The sequence below is a fragment of the Lampetra fluviatilis genome, chromosome 45 (genome assembly GCF_964198595.1).
Source record: "Lampetra fluviatilis chromosome 45, kcLamFluv1.1, whole genome shotgun sequence".
Lineage (NCBI taxonomy): Eukaryota > Metazoa > Chordata > Hyperoartia > Petromyzontiformes > Petromyzontidae > Lampetra > Lampetra fluviatilis.
The window spans coordinates 6,135,381-6,150,743 of NC_136319.1; the positions used below are offsets into that span (position 1 = coordinate 6,135,381).

Consider the following 15,363-nt stretch of genomic DNA (forward strand, 5'->3'; position numbering starts at 1 on the left):
ATGTATATTATGCCATATTAAATATAATTTCTTATACTCTGGAACGAATTATTTCCTTTTCCTTTATTTCTTATAGGAAAAATTTGCTTGGTTTACGTCATTTTCGGTATAAGTCCTACCTTCTGGAACGAATTAACGACGCATACCGAGGTACCACTGTAAACTGAACTGGTGGGCTTAAGGGTCCTGTATTTATACTACTTTTTTATAACTGGAAAGTTCTTGAATGTTCTAGAAGTTACTACAAGTTACTACTCAGCACTGAATCTATCTGGAATTCCCATTGAAAATTTGTAAATTTCAAAATATCACTGTCTTGGTCACAAAAGCAAAGTTTGTGGGAAATAATAGCCATTTTGTGTACTTTTGAGGCATACGCAATTAGAAAATAACACTTACTGCCCAGGGACATTTTTTTAATTACACAGTGTAATGAATCTTAATAATATCAGCCATAGCTTGTGTGTGTCAAAGACTCAATGCCGTTGATGCTGAGAGCTTCAGACTTTAACACGGAACCCTAAGAATCCTAACTGTGTCTGAGTCTGTATCACGCTGCCTCAAGCACTAAAAATGAATCCTAAGAATATCAGCCATAGTGTATCTGTGTAAAACACTCACACGCAGAATAGCAATAGCATCCTCACTCAATGATACACACGTGTAGGGTTAATATAGCTCATGTAATACTCCTTTACACTCGTGTGTGTGCTGTATGTGAGCGTAGAGGTATTGCAATACATGGGCAATAGCAATGTATCTGTTTGCACAGTGATGCACGTGGTCACAACGATAGCCTAGTCCGGCTCTGTGAGCCTCGGGTATTTACATAGAACCCCAATAATCCTTAAGGTGCCTTAGTAGGGATATAGCAGCCTCAAGCATTATGAATGAATAATGAGAATCCTTAGGCTGCCTTAGTCTGGATATGAGCCTACATCATTAACAATGAATTCTACGCATCACTACGGTGATGTAGTCTGGCTCGAGTCTGATGATGACATCCATTACAGAGAAGACTTATACTCGTAGGTTCATCTGCTACAATGGTTACTTTGGCCAACAGCATCCTTACTGGATAATACACGCGTGTAATATCAATGGAGCTTATGTAATAGTGAAATACACTCGTGTGTGTGCTATATATTATTGTCTAATGAATACATTACAGTCATAAAGTTGATGTTTGCACGTGCAGTGTAGTGATAGACAAGGTTGACCAAGATTATGCCTTAGTCTCGCTCTGTGAGCCTCAGCCATGAACTGGGGAACATAAGGATCCTAAAAATGCCTTAGTTTGACTGAGCATCAAGCTGTTGACATGAAGCCTAAACATCTTCAACGTGTCTTAGTCTGGATGTATGATCCTTGGGCATTACCAATCAACCCTAAGTTTATATAATCCATAATAGAGGTTTTTTGGGGTTAGATCGCGTAAATATATAAATGCGTCGTTAAACCCGCCAACACCCGACACAGACAACTAGTAAGGGTTGTCACGTAAACAGAACGTGCCAATTCGTCACTAGTACAGCACGCCGGTGTGTTGGAGAGCCAAGCCACAACATTATTAAAATTTATATTGATGTAGTTATAAAAGCTATTTCACCATATGAATTCTGCAGGCCGATTTTGTGTCCGCAGTGCTGATGGTTACAGGATGTACCCGGTACTCGTTTAAGCCAAGGGTTCATCTGGGAGAGGCTCAGAATTGGTTCTGAATCCACTCACCATTGATGATAGCCATGGCCGTGAGTCACGTGTAGGTGACCATGTTTGTAGCTCAGTGCTCAGAGCATCCCATCATCATTGCACATCCATACTCACTCTCGCTCATGTAGACATTCGCACACAAACAGACAAACAGGCTGGAGGGGCAAGTATTGTTAGCGAGTGGCACTTTAAGGCCGGTATGGAACACGAGGGGGTGGGTGGCCAGCACCACGTCAGGCCGCCTTTGTCTCCCTAGTGGCGGTTTTAACACACTACACCAGGTAGTCATGAGGCTGAGTCGACCTAGGGGAGGACCATGACCGGTTTAGAAAATCGTCACTGGTGTGGGCTGTGAACGGGAATGGAATTTGTGTCGCTAGGTTCATATTGTAGCATGCTAACCTCTATGCCACCGCTCCGCAACATACACACAAGACACAATTACATGTACAATAACAGACATGCACACTTGTCAAGAGTCCGTGGAACTCACACATGAATGCCAGCAGGTTGACCACAGCTCCCTGCAGGGCGCTGATCGTGGCGATGTCTTCTTCGTCGAGAAATGAGGGTGGAGCTCCCTTTTGAGCGTCTCTCCTGTGAGACCAGAACCAGCAGTGACACACACAGCCCGTGTCTTACACAGCATCATTACACACAGCATCATCATTCACAGCATCATCACGCACGGCATCATCACACACGGCAACATTGCGCACAGCATCACAGCACACAACCCTTGTCTTACACAGCATCATTTCACACAGCATCATGCCACACATCATCACACAACATAACACAACATCATCACACAGCATGATCATCATACATCATCATCATCACACATTATCATCACACAGCCCATATTCCACACAAGGCGTCACTCCGTGTGTTTATTTGTGCGAGTTCATGAGTCCATACCGGTTTGTCTCTTCCAGGTGAACCTGCAGGAGTCAGACACAGGGGGCGCGAGTCAGTTCACCTCCAGCTACGTTAACCAGACGATGATTGGTAGACGCGATGAGCTGGGCTGCGCTAATCCATTTGCATATCCCAGTGTCGTTCGTTGTAATCAAGACAAAGCCATGGACTCGTTATGACTCAATTATTCTCATCAGCAAGGTGTGGCCTCTAAAATTGTTGCCACTTGGTGTCCGATATTATGGCAAGGTGTCTGTGGCACTTGACATCGAGTTGCAGTGATTGTGAACCAACATTTAAAATAATGATCCACTGCGAGAGTGAATTACACCTAGAGTGTTACGTTGCCAAAGTCCATAGTTTAGCAGGGTTAACATTTGTTGAGGCAGGCAATTTCGGGATTGGTTTAAACTTTCTAAGACTCATAAGATGTCAGTGCTGAAATATAACTCATTCTGGCTTTCCTGATGTTAAAATCCCTTTCCGTTATCAGCATTACTAATGGTTGGTATACATTTGGTAAAATTTATCATTTCAATTTAGTGTCAAGTGGCCTCAATCTGATGTAAATTAGAGGTTGATGAGGTTACAATTTTTTATGCCAATGCCTGCATAGATTACCAACCAATTAACTCAAGGGATTTGTGTGTTAATCGTATATTTATTCTTTTGAAATTCAGCGGTAGTTCATATTTTTATTACAATATACAAAGTTGGTGAACTTGACTCTACATTTACTTTCAGAACCCATGGGCTATATGTTGTCTTGACAATGGAAGTGGCGTTATCTTGTGTTTTGTGTTGCAACGCATCTGCCAAGTTTACAAACGCAACGAATATACGTGAACTGGGGCACTCGCCCTGGCTCCGTGAGTGCTCTACCTGCAGGAACGTGAGCGAGTCCCTCTCCTCCTGCAGAGCGCGCAGGCGTGTGGCTGCTGCCTGGAGCTCGCTGATCTCGTGCTCGTAATGAGCAATGTTCTCCTCGATCTGGGACAGCAGCTCGTGCCCCTTCACATCCACGTGATCCAGAGCCGCCCTCTCGTCCTCATCCAGCATCGTCCTCATGCGGGTGAACTCGCCTGAGATGCCAGCCTTGGTCTGGAGCATGGAATCCTGCAAAGGGCGTGTGATGGATTCTATAAATTAATATTCCATGCTGCTAAGACCAAAGTCACATTGTTTTCCAGTTTCTCGAAACCTATTTTTCCCTGCTGCCACATTATGTCTTTGGACTCGCATCTCATTGAACAGGTCGATAACTTCAGGTATCTAGGTGTTATCTTGCCCGTCACATTGATAACATCGCCAGTAAGATTTAATAAACAAAATCCTCTATATAAATAGACATTGTCTCACCTCGGCTCCATCTTCATGTAGTCCAAGCTGCCATCCTCCCCATCGTTGACTCCTGTGAAATCATTGACCGCCTAGCCTCTTGTTCCATTATACCACCTGGCTGCCCACTTTGACCTTGATGCCTCCATATCAACACATTATTGCAACCTCTGTATCACCTCCAATTTATCTCCCCTGGATATGTTTAGAGACCACCACAGGGCTGTCTTCATCTTAAGATTCCTTTAAAACAAATCCGCCAAGTATGTAAGGACCTCCTAACTCTGCAAATTCCCAGTCGCAACCTCAATAAGTACCTCCCTGTTCTCTCTAAAATTACCAGAAATTAAAACTAGGTTTTGCGACGCGTCCTTCCACGCTGCTGTTACTACCCCACGTTACTGGCGTGTCCTTGCCTCAGCCTAGGCTGGGCTCCCTCCCCTGCTTCCAACACGATTAGAGGGCTGCGTAATGATTGAGATATGAACCAGTGCTGGACTCTACCTTCACAAACCTGCACTGACCCATGCAACTAAGTATGGCCAACTAGCCTCAATGATCAACACGATGTTGTGGAACCTTCGTCCAGAAGTGTATTGGTGAGGATCTGTAAATTATTTACCAAAACAGATAAGCACATGTTCTTGGTTCTTTCGGTAAAGATAAGCACATGATTCACCTTCTGCATAGATTAGTCATTAAACGTATTTTGTACACAATCTATTTGCCCCATGGCCTTTTGGGACCGAATTATTTTATCAGTACTGGCAGACCTCGCTAAACGCTCAGTATGCTTCCTGAAGAAGTGAGTGCTTATCGAATCAGCGCAAAAATGGGTTATTATACTATTGTATATATCAGGATGTGTTCCCGTCAGCGTTATTGCTTTCGGATGACCAATATATATTAGGGCTTCATTGGAGTATAGGTAAAAGCACCAATAATACAGATGGTAAAAATTATTTAATGAATAAAAAATAATTATAATAACCTCATTAAGTATGACATGCTGTGCATAATACTGTACTCCTCCTACCATGGCAGTGAGTTCTCACCTCGCTAATATAAAAAAAAACAATGGATTGTTTTTTTTATAAAAATCGTAATAGAATCATGGGGGGTGGGGTTCTGGTTGGCTCAGCATGCGTCGCTCTCATTGGCTGAGCGAGTGATTAGGGGTTGGGTACGTTTCCTAAGCCAGCACTGCTGCGTGTTCTCACTCGTAAGAGCTTTATACGATACCAGCTGTACCTGGTGAAACATTCACCGATGTAGCAGATCTTTATTAAACAGTCACGCATTTTTGTTACTCATATTTTTCAACAAAGATTGATATAAATACACAATTGCCATATTCTGGGTTTTTTTTCCGACACTAAATTAAGTGAATCACACGATATGACTCTTGATCGAGCTAGATATAACTGTATACTCTTTGGTTTTTTCGGTAAAGTCACGTAGGTAAAAAATAAAAAGAAATTAAATCACGACGTTTCGGAGGCAACACAAGCTTCCGTCTTCAGGTGGCACCATCACAGCAAAATTACTGTATCACTTCACTTGATACAGTAATTTTGCTGTGACGTTGCCACCTGAAGACGGAAGCTTGTGCTGCCTCCAAAACGTCGTGATTTAATTTATTTTAATTTTATTTTTTACCTACGTGACTTTATCGACAAAGCCAAAGAGTATGGACCCTTTCAGTCACGAAAACTTCAAATCTAGAAAAGATAGAATTGTCCTTGACTAAAAACAGACTTAGGTAAGTAAATGCATTTTTTATCAAACGTTTGACATTGTGACTTATTGATTGTAAATAAAAAAGCCAATCCTATGGGGAATTGTTAGCGTATGAAACTGAATGTTAATTTCGTGTCTAATGGAATAAGTATCCTGTCAGAGGTTGCTCCACCGATCATTTTTGCTTCGATTATGCAAGTTTGTATTTGAGTAAGAGTAAGTCTTGTACCATTAAGTAGTCCTCACAATGACATTAATTTTCTAAGGAGCATGATAACGGCTCCTACTTTAAGTTTCAGTTCATGAGGAGGCATTCCGGTTGGAGTAAGACTTTAACAATTCTTCCGGGATTGCAAGTTGATCAGCAGTATCATCACTCACAATAGTATCCACGCACTAGAAAAGCACTCAGCTCCATTGTTGCGATAAAAAAGTCTGCATTTGTAACATTCAGTATTGCGCTTCATTTAAGCTGTTCAGGAGTAAATCGTAGAAAAGTAAATGTCACCGTATAGTTGCGCAAATGTATCTTGATTTTCTGGATAGCGGTGTGAGGATAATGTTGCTGTATCGTCTGTTTTTCCATCAACAACGTCCAGAAGCTATTCCACAAGTTCCATTTCACTTTCCAGAGCTCGCAAATTCTGTTTCAGCTTCAGCACCTGTAATTCTCCCCAGAAACGATGCTTCTTTATACAACTTGCAACAGTAAGAGGCCGTGAACCACGTAAAGTAACTGGTAGGACGTGCCTCCATATGATTTACATTTTACTGTTCGATCATCCAATAATATATCAACAGCCTGACATACGTGTGTGCTTCATCTCAGACAATTCGTTTCTATTGAACTATATTTGTGGCTTCGTGTTTGGCTTTATATTGCAAGTCAATGTTGCAGTTATTTTCAAAGGGATTTTAGAGACTGAATGAGCAGATCAGCCTCCAGCTAATAGTTTTGCTGGTATTCCTGTTGACGTAACTGGTGTTGCTATATCCCCTTTACCTCTAATAGTAGAGTGCCATAGTGCTGACTCTTGTACAGCAGCTGCAACTGTAAGTGGGCCGTTAGCACACACGCCATTGAGCATATATGTGTAGGACTTGAGTTATAGTGCGCCACATATTCTCTTCCACTGTTGCTATGCGAGCGAGCAGAGTACAGTGGGGGGTATGTGAGGACAGGGTTGTTGTTGTGGGATTAGGTGAGGGGGTCGTTAAGTGTTGAGACAGGTGTTCGGGGTAGCCGGGGGGACACAGGCCAGCGATTGGCTAAGAGGGTAATTGGGTATTAGCTGGCATCGCGCTGGCGGCAAAAACAAGGTCACGTGAGACCGGGGGCCAGGGGGCGAGTAATAAGCGGGGGGTTGAGATAATTAATGGGGATTAATTGGTATGGGGATATAAACCACAACGCGACAGCGAGAGGGGGTCTTCTGGTCGGCGTCTTGGATGGAGCTGCAGCGACGGTGCCCAGGGAATCGCAGAGCAGGCGGTGACGGTAGTAGAGCAGAGAAAGAGTGGGTTAGCAGCGACAGACGGAGTGGAGATAGAGAGACAGTGATAGCGAGAATGCAGTGTGCGAACAGGGGTAGCCATGCATCTGAAGGATGCAGTGTAGAATAGCAGTAGAGTCGACAGACCTAGCGAGAGAGACGCGGAGGAGACGCGGCGCGGCGAGAGAGAGACGCGGAGGAGACGCGGCGCGGCGAGAGAGAGACGCGGAGAGACGCGGAGCGGAGTGAGGGCACGGAGCGACGCGGAGCGGAGTGAGGGCACGGAGAGACGCGGAGCGGTGGCGCGGTGGAGGTGGACTCTTAAGCGGAAAATAAAGAGAACAGAAAGACAGCCGAGTACGAGTCCTACATATGCGTGTGTGTCGGTAGGGTGGAGGAACTGGGGCAAGGGTCACGGTAGACCTCGTGGGGAAGCCCCAAGAACCCTCTGGTGGGTTCGAGAAGGGAGGCGTGGCTAGGGCGGAGCCAAGCCGCGCTGAGGGGAATATAAGCAGCAGAGAGCGAGAGCTCCAGGATGCCGGTTCTGGGAGTGGACTCGTCTCTTCGTCGTCGCTACCGCCTTCACTTGGGCATTGCGCGGCCGGACAGTAGTTTGCTGTCTCGATCGACGCCATCGGTGCAATGCGGCAGGGTCGTGTCTGGGCCGGGTCATGCGGCAGCATGGTCGTGAGAGAGGGAGCCGGAGTTGGTGGCATGAACACAACAACAATAAAAGGGGAGGACGGTGCCTCTTGCGACTACCCCGTCTCTGACTGAGTGTGTGCGACGCATGCCACCCGCACACACACACAAGCCTCCAACAAGAAGGAAGAAGAGACCTATGACACTACACTTCGAAAGAGTGATAGATGCCATTCAGGAAAATAGCACGGGTAATATATATATGCAAGGAGACAGAATAAAGATTCGTGGACGACATAGATCTAATGGAAAATAAGATGCATAGTCCTGCAGAAAAGTGTTCATACGCTCAATAAGTTAGGAAAGGATGCAAGACTGAGGATTAACGTGGAAAAGAAAAGGCAAAGACAGTGGTGTTCTGAAGGGATACATTGAGAAAGAAGCAATAATACAAAGCAGCAAGATTGTGAATGTAAAGGAACTTGTATTCCTTGGGACATCTACTGACATGGGACAATGACTACACTAAAGACGCAATAAGAGCGAGAATCGCAAAGGCAAAATGATTAATGGCAGGATTTAATAACATCTGGAGAAGCAAGAAAATCAGCTACAAGAACAAACTGAACATCATAAGAACATGTGTGTTCAATACAGCTTTGTATGCTTGCGAGACTTGGACATTAACAAATATTGACAGACATAAGATATTGGTACTCGAAATGTATTGCTATAGAAGGATACTGCATCTAAGCTGAACCCAAAGAGTGACCAATGTAGAAGTAAGAAAAATATGGCACACAGAAGAAGACCTGATGATGCAGCAATGATAAGGAAACTGGCACTACACATATGTAGTATGGAAAACAACAGGCAAATGAAAACTATTTTGTTGTTCAGAAATATGGAAGGAACCGGAAAGAGAGTTAGACCTCACAGAGAATGGATTGACATTAAAGATTGGTACCAGAAAGATGTGGCACTACTAGAGCATATTGATAAGACAGAGAGAGGAAAGTGGAAACCAATGACGACATGGACAGTAGACACCTACTACGGGCTATCTGCCCATGAATCGTCATGATGATGTTCACCAGGCAGGGCAGTGGTGGTGTGGTGGTCATCAAACTGTGTGGTGAGTCATTTATGAATGGGTGCTGGGCTGTCTTCACCAACCCACATTGACCAGCACGGTAATGTATTGTTAAGCAATCTGCTAGCATGAAGGTTGTGGCAAGGCCTCAATGTTACACTGGTTTAACAAAGGGTATAATTTATCCATAAGAGTGCTTTTTAGTGCATGTGTAGTGTAATAGTGCCGGCTGGTGGACAGCGGCGGAAACTGAGGTGGACAAACAGTACACACGCCGATGAGGGTGTGCACGGTGTGTTGGCAGAGAGAAAGAACTCAGGCAAGGGTCATGGAGGACCCCATCTGGACGCCCCTGGAACCTGCTAGCAGGTTTGAGAAGGGAGGTGCGGTCAGGGCGGAGCCAGGCCGCTCTGAGAACATAAAAGGAGCCGAGAGTGGGGTCTCGGGGCTGCCGGTTCTGGGAGTGGACTTGTCTCGTTGTTGCTGTCAATTCGTTGCCGTCATCACTGCCGTCTTCACTAGATATTGCGCTGCTAAAAGTTGTTGGCTCAATCGGCATGGTCAGTGTTTGACCGTTAGTGTTGTGTACAGGGTAGGCTAAGCAACTGTGGAGAGTGTGTGGACAAAACTGTGGAAGTTGATAAACAAAAGGTGCCTCCTACAAACCTTGTCTCCGAATCATTGAAACTACAAATGCACAATGTACATACATGATATATATCTTGTGTGTTGATTAACTGTGAATAACCCAACCAATAGTAGATATCAATTGTAATTTATATAAATACACGAACCCCTCCCCCATCCCCTGGTCTCCGAACCTGATTGGCTCACAAGTGATGACATCGCATTTATTTCTTTATTTAAGAACAATTCTCGCTGTGGCCTGATGAAGCTGGTTGCAATTACCGGTGAAATGTCATACTCAAATTGTAAATGTTGTGGGTTTCCTCTCCAACACACCGGTTTGCTGAACTAGTAATATCTAATTGGCATGTTTTGTTTATGTGACAAACCTTACCAATTGGCTGTGTTGGGTGGTGGTGGGTTTAATGACACATTCATATTGTCACGATCTAACTCCAAAAAAAACTCTAATTTGGATAATAATAGTCGCAAAAGCCTAAGTGTTAACCTGGTGTAAATTATTATTACCATCACAAGGTGACTTGATGGAGGATATAAATCAATCTTTAGCAGGCCGGGGTGTAGCAATGCTCATGACACATTGCCAGGCAACTCTGTCCTGGGTTCCACACCATGCTGAGTGCAGGCCGCCTAGATTACGATGCCTGAGATCGGCCTCAATCGTGCGCGTTCAGGTCAGCCTCGGCCTGCCCCTGGGCCACCTCCAATCCTGAGTAAGGCCATCAATGATTGCACACAGTGCTCTGGTGGGATCATCCAATGCGTCAGCCCTGCAATGTGTCCACAGAGCCAGATCCTTCTGGCTGTGACTGCTTCAGACAGCAACTGGCATGCTGTTCATCGATGGACTCCGGTATTTGAGATACATTCGCAGTGAATGTGAAGTCTCCGTCGCAAGCAACACTGGTCAAAGGCGTCCAGTTCTCTATATGAGGATATGCCCTATTCTAGGTCATATATTTAGTTAGAATGTAAATCCATGCAGTTGATAACAAATAGGCTCAAACCCATTCCTTGCAGAAATGTTAAAAGTATACGCAATTGCATCATTATCGGTTGCCTTATACCAGGAGTGGGGAACATTTTTTCTGCCAAGGGCCATTGGACATTTATAACATCATTCGCCGGCCATGCAAAAGTATCAACTTAAAGATTATCCCGTTATATTTGGTCAAAACATTTAATTAACTCACCCCTAATGTGATGGCTGCAACTGCCAAATGATTTCGCGAGTTTTATGCGGCCCGCGGGCCGGACGTTCCCCACCCCTGCCTTATATGCACAACACCAAGATTCAGTCATTAATACATCACAATGAATGCAAACTGAAATGCAAGTAAAACAAGTTTTAACATTCCATTACGTATGAATTGTCTATTGTATACTTGGGTGTGTGATGAAACAGTTTTCCCTGCGTTCCCTGTCATATATCTTCAAGTCAACTCTTGTGTTCTAGAATTAAAGAGCTAAGATTTTCTATGAAATTTTATCACAATCTTTACTTCTTTTAAGTGTTAGTTTTTACTCCAATGCACTTTTATTTTATCAAACCCATAAAAAGTCATTCGAGTTATCCCGTATACAGCTTTGCAGTGGTACTAAAAATAAACGTGTGTTATAAACGTTGCATTTTTAAATCCACATTCAAGCAGCAATATAAATAATGTATTGCTATTTCCAATGATACTGAAGGCTCACTTGAATCTAAGGAGTTGTCCTCATAGAGAGAGTCACAGACTTTACGCAGGGTGGAGGCAACGAGGTCACAGAGCCCAGACGTCGTACCTGCACGTCTTTGCGAGTGGCCTTCATCTGTCCCACAGATGCCTCCGCTTTCTTCCTCTTCTCATCCACCGCTCGCGTCTCTTCTCCGACTCTACTCTGTAAGAGACGAAGTCACCAGAGGAGACTCCACTCCTTGAGCGGCTCCCTCTCAGCCCCACTCCACACAGAGCCCTCCACAGTGACAGCTCTAGAATTGCCCACCAGAAGAGTGCCACAAAAGTCAGCCTGGACTGACTTAACAGTCTGTAAGCAAGAAGGCACAATGAAGAGAGAATAATAACTTCATGTTTTCTTTAATGCGATGTGGAAGTTGCGAATTTGTCAGCTCGTGTCCAGGTGTTGTAGAGGCCACAGCAGGGGACAGGGACATGATCGTTCAACACAATGGCTCTTCACTTCACGAGCAACTTCCAAACACGGCCTTCCTTCAGCACGCCTCACTCAAAAAGCCTCGACCCACCATCCTCCTCCTGCACTCAAAACTCCTGTCCCTTCCTTTCCCTGCCAACACCGAATGGCTACCTTGAACTGAAGCGATCCCATTCTCACACAGAGGTACTCACCTTCCGTGTCTCATGCTCATCCTCCAGTGTGTCGACATCATGCCCTCTATGTTCTCCGGTAATGGTACAGGCAATGCACACCAGGCTCGCGTCCTGCTTGCAGTAGAATTTGAGCTCCTCTTTGTGCTTCTTGCATCTTCTTTCCTCCAGGCTGACAATGGGAGCTACTAGGACATGGTCCTTCAACTTGGGGTTAATCATGTGAGGCTTCAGGTGGGACTCACACAGGGACATCTCACACCTGAGGCAGGTCTTCACTGCAGGAGTCTCCCCATCACCACAGCCGTCACAGAAGACAACTCCGGCCATCCTCTTTCCAACTCTGAGCTGGTCCACCAGGTTGGCGAGCGCCACGTTCCTCTTCATCTGGGGCCGCTCAGGGAAGGCCGCTCGGCACTGCGGGCAGCTGAAGCTGCTCGCTCTCTCCCAGACACCGTCCAGACACCGGAGGCAGAACGAGTGTCCGCAGCTCAGCGTGGAGGGGCAGTCAAACGTGCGCAGGCAGATGGGGCAGCTCAGCTCACTGTCTACACAATCACTGGGAGACGCGCTCGCCATGGCCCATGGCTTCACTCGGACTCAGTCGCTCGCCGCGGCTCACAGAGGGAGCTATCTCAGCAGCAGCTCACACAGCGGAGACGAACAAGGAAATGAACCGACTTCACCTGCAGTTAAGTTATAAATACCTCGAGACACGCCCTGGAATGTTCCACACGGCGGCTGGGCTCACCTGTGTAGACGTGGCGTTACAGTCACGCACTGTGTAATAGCTAAAACTGACTTTTGTGTTTAGTTTGTTGTCCTTCCCCTGCACTTCCAATTATCACGGTTGGCTACGTACGGTGTGGAAGAAGTCCAACAAACATACATAGCTTTGACCGGTCTCAAGTGATATAATATTTGTACAAACAAAACCCAGCAGCAGCCACCCGGGACACAGCGATAATGGTTTGTCCCACAGGCTGATTGACCGGCTAGGTCAGGCTGTGTGCATTGCACAATGGAACCGCACCTTGTACAAACATTCTGATGTAAAGGTGAACTTGTTTTTTTCCATCTGTGTCTTTATCCATTTTTTTCTTGCAAGGCCTTTTTAAAGTTCGCAGTCTGTAATCGTCTTCCACCTTTATCAACTAATATTTTAACTACTGGCTTCATGCATCCTCTGTTCATTTGTCAATCATTTTTTAGTTTTTTAATTCCCACGACACCGTTTTATTCTGGGTGGATGGTGTATGTTGAACTTCTTTTTCACCGTACGTAGTCAACCGTGCTAATCGAAGGTGTGTGGGTGAGTGGGTGTGTGGGTGAGTATTATGTTGAACTTATTTCGCAGCGTACGTAGCCATTCGTGCTAATCGAAGGTGCGAGTGAGTGGGTGGTGGTGGTTGAGTAAGTCGGAGCGTTATTTGGTGAGAGGGGAGACAGATGGGCAGGAGGATGGCGTGAGGGTGGGCGAGCAGGCGGTGAGGGAGTGCTGGAGGAAGGGTGGCTGGGAGGGGCGTGCGGTTGAGTGGTTGGGTCCCTGGGTGGGTGGCCTCACGCATTACAACAGCGAACAGCCCCTGGCTAAACAAACATCGTGGTTCATTTAAGGTCATTATCTGTACGACTTTTACCGTCCATTTTCCTATTATGTGTAAAAATATCGAGTATTTGAATCTTCATAACCTAAACAATATATATTCATCACCTATTGTTAATTTGAATATATTACATCCTGCACTCGCCGAGTTTGGCCGATTCTATCAAAAACTATTTAATTATATTTTACCATCTTCTTGGTTCTTTCGGTAAAGTCACGTAGAAGGGAAGTAATAAAATAATAAAAATAAAACATAATAAAACAATTCTCACGACGTTTCGGCCACAACGCAAGCAGCCGTCCTCAGGCGCCTGAGGACGGCTGCTTGCGTTGTGGCCGAAACGTCGTGAGAATTGTTTTATTATGTTTTATTTTTATTATTTTATTACTTCCCTTCTACGTGACTTTACCGAAATAACCAAGAAGATGAATCCCTGCAGTCACGAAAGCTTTAAATCGAAATATATTTTACCAGGTAAGGCCCACTGAGGTTTATAGCTCTTTTCAGAAGCGACCTGGCCACAATTGATAGCTCAACGACGTGGCTTATTACGTGGACATTTCTAGCAGCCAAACACTCTAAACGCACTTTTCTAAGTGTGAAGGGAATAATCGGAGGATCCGGAGAAAAATGCACGCGACCACGGGGAGAGAGACAAGCGAACTCCAAGTACATGTACAGGTGTCAGGGTCTGGATCGAACCGACGACCTCCTGTATACCAGGCGAGGTAGTTAACATCTCGTAGCCACCGCAGCGAGATGTAAAAAAAAATATCACAGAGCAGCGACAACGAACAAGGAAACGAGCTGACTTCACCTGCAGCTAAATTATAAACACCACGAGACGCGCCCTGGAATGTCGCACGCGGCAGCCCGCACTCACCTGTGTAGACGTGGCGTCACATTCACACACACAGTGTCAGGGTTAAAGAGTCGCATTGAAATATTTTACAAAAACCGCACAGTAACCATGAAAACAGTGATGGTTTGTCCGATAGACTGGTTACACCCGCTTGGGTGAGGCTGTGTTTTTCCACTGTAAACCTCACCGTGTAAATTTTTATTAAAGATTAAAAATTATAAGTAGGCTATCGCGACCAATATTATCTATAAAACGTGTTTTTGGGGTAGATCGCGTAATTATAAGTGTCGTTAAACCCGCCACCACCCGACACAACCAATGAGTAAGGTTTGTCACGTAAACAAAATAAGTAATATTAAAAAATATTTTTTTTAACACGCTTTAATGAAATGTACCATACTCTTCTTGGTTCTTTCGGTAAAGTCACGTAGAAGGGAAGTAATAAAATAATAAAAATTAAACATTACGAAATAATTCTCACGACGTTTCGGCCACAACGCAAGCAGCCGAGGCGACAGTGTCTGACGCTGTTTTGTAATGTTTTATTTTTATTATTTAATTACTTCCCTTCTACGTGACTTTACCGAAAGAACCAAGAAGATGAATCCCTGCAGTCACGAAAGCTTTAAATCGAAATGTTATGTTTTATTTTTATTATTTTATTATGTTTTATTTTTATTATTTAATTATGTTTAAATTTTATTAATTTATTATGTTTCATTTTTATTATTTTATTACTTCCCTTCTACGTGACTTTAGCGAAAGAACCAAGAAGTTGAATCCCTGCAGTCACGAAAGCTTTAAATCGAAATTGTACCATACTCGGAATGGCAGAACTCGACGACTCCAGGAAGTGGCCCCGAAGCTTGCCACAACGTAAGGGACCGTGGTGATTTACAGCCAACGTCAGTTGAGCGTGGACAATAAGACCCAAGCCGAAATATAACATATAAAAAAGATTGTTTAAAAATATTTTTTT

At 44.6% G+C, this 15,363-nt stretch overlaps 2 protein-coding genes across 2 annotated transcripts in view; one reads left to right on the forward strand and one right to left on the reverse strand.

The window, feature by feature from the left end:
- The window catches only part of LOC144947490 (E3 ubiquitin-protein ligase TRIM11-like), an 85,828-nt gene extending 73,334 nt beyond the window's left edge, over positions 1–12,494 (reverse strand). Inside the window, exons 1-5 of the mRNA XM_078876716.1 lie at positions 11,937–12,494; positions 11,374–11,469; positions 3,517–3,750; positions 2,635–2,657; positions 2,207–2,310 (exon numbers count right to left, since the gene is read on the reverse strand). Of these exons, the coding sequence (XP_078732842.1) occupies positions 2,207–2,310; positions 2,635–2,657; positions 3,517–3,750; positions 11,374–11,469; positions 11,937–12,494 (1,015 nt within the window). The remainder of the gene's footprint in view (positions 1–2,206; positions 2,311–2,634; positions 2,658–3,516; positions 3,751–11,373; positions 11,470–11,936) is intronic.
- The window catches only part of LOC144947438 (zinc-binding protein A33-like), a 374,175-nt gene that overhangs the window by 307,350 nt on the left and 51,462 nt on the right, over positions 1–15,363 (forward strand).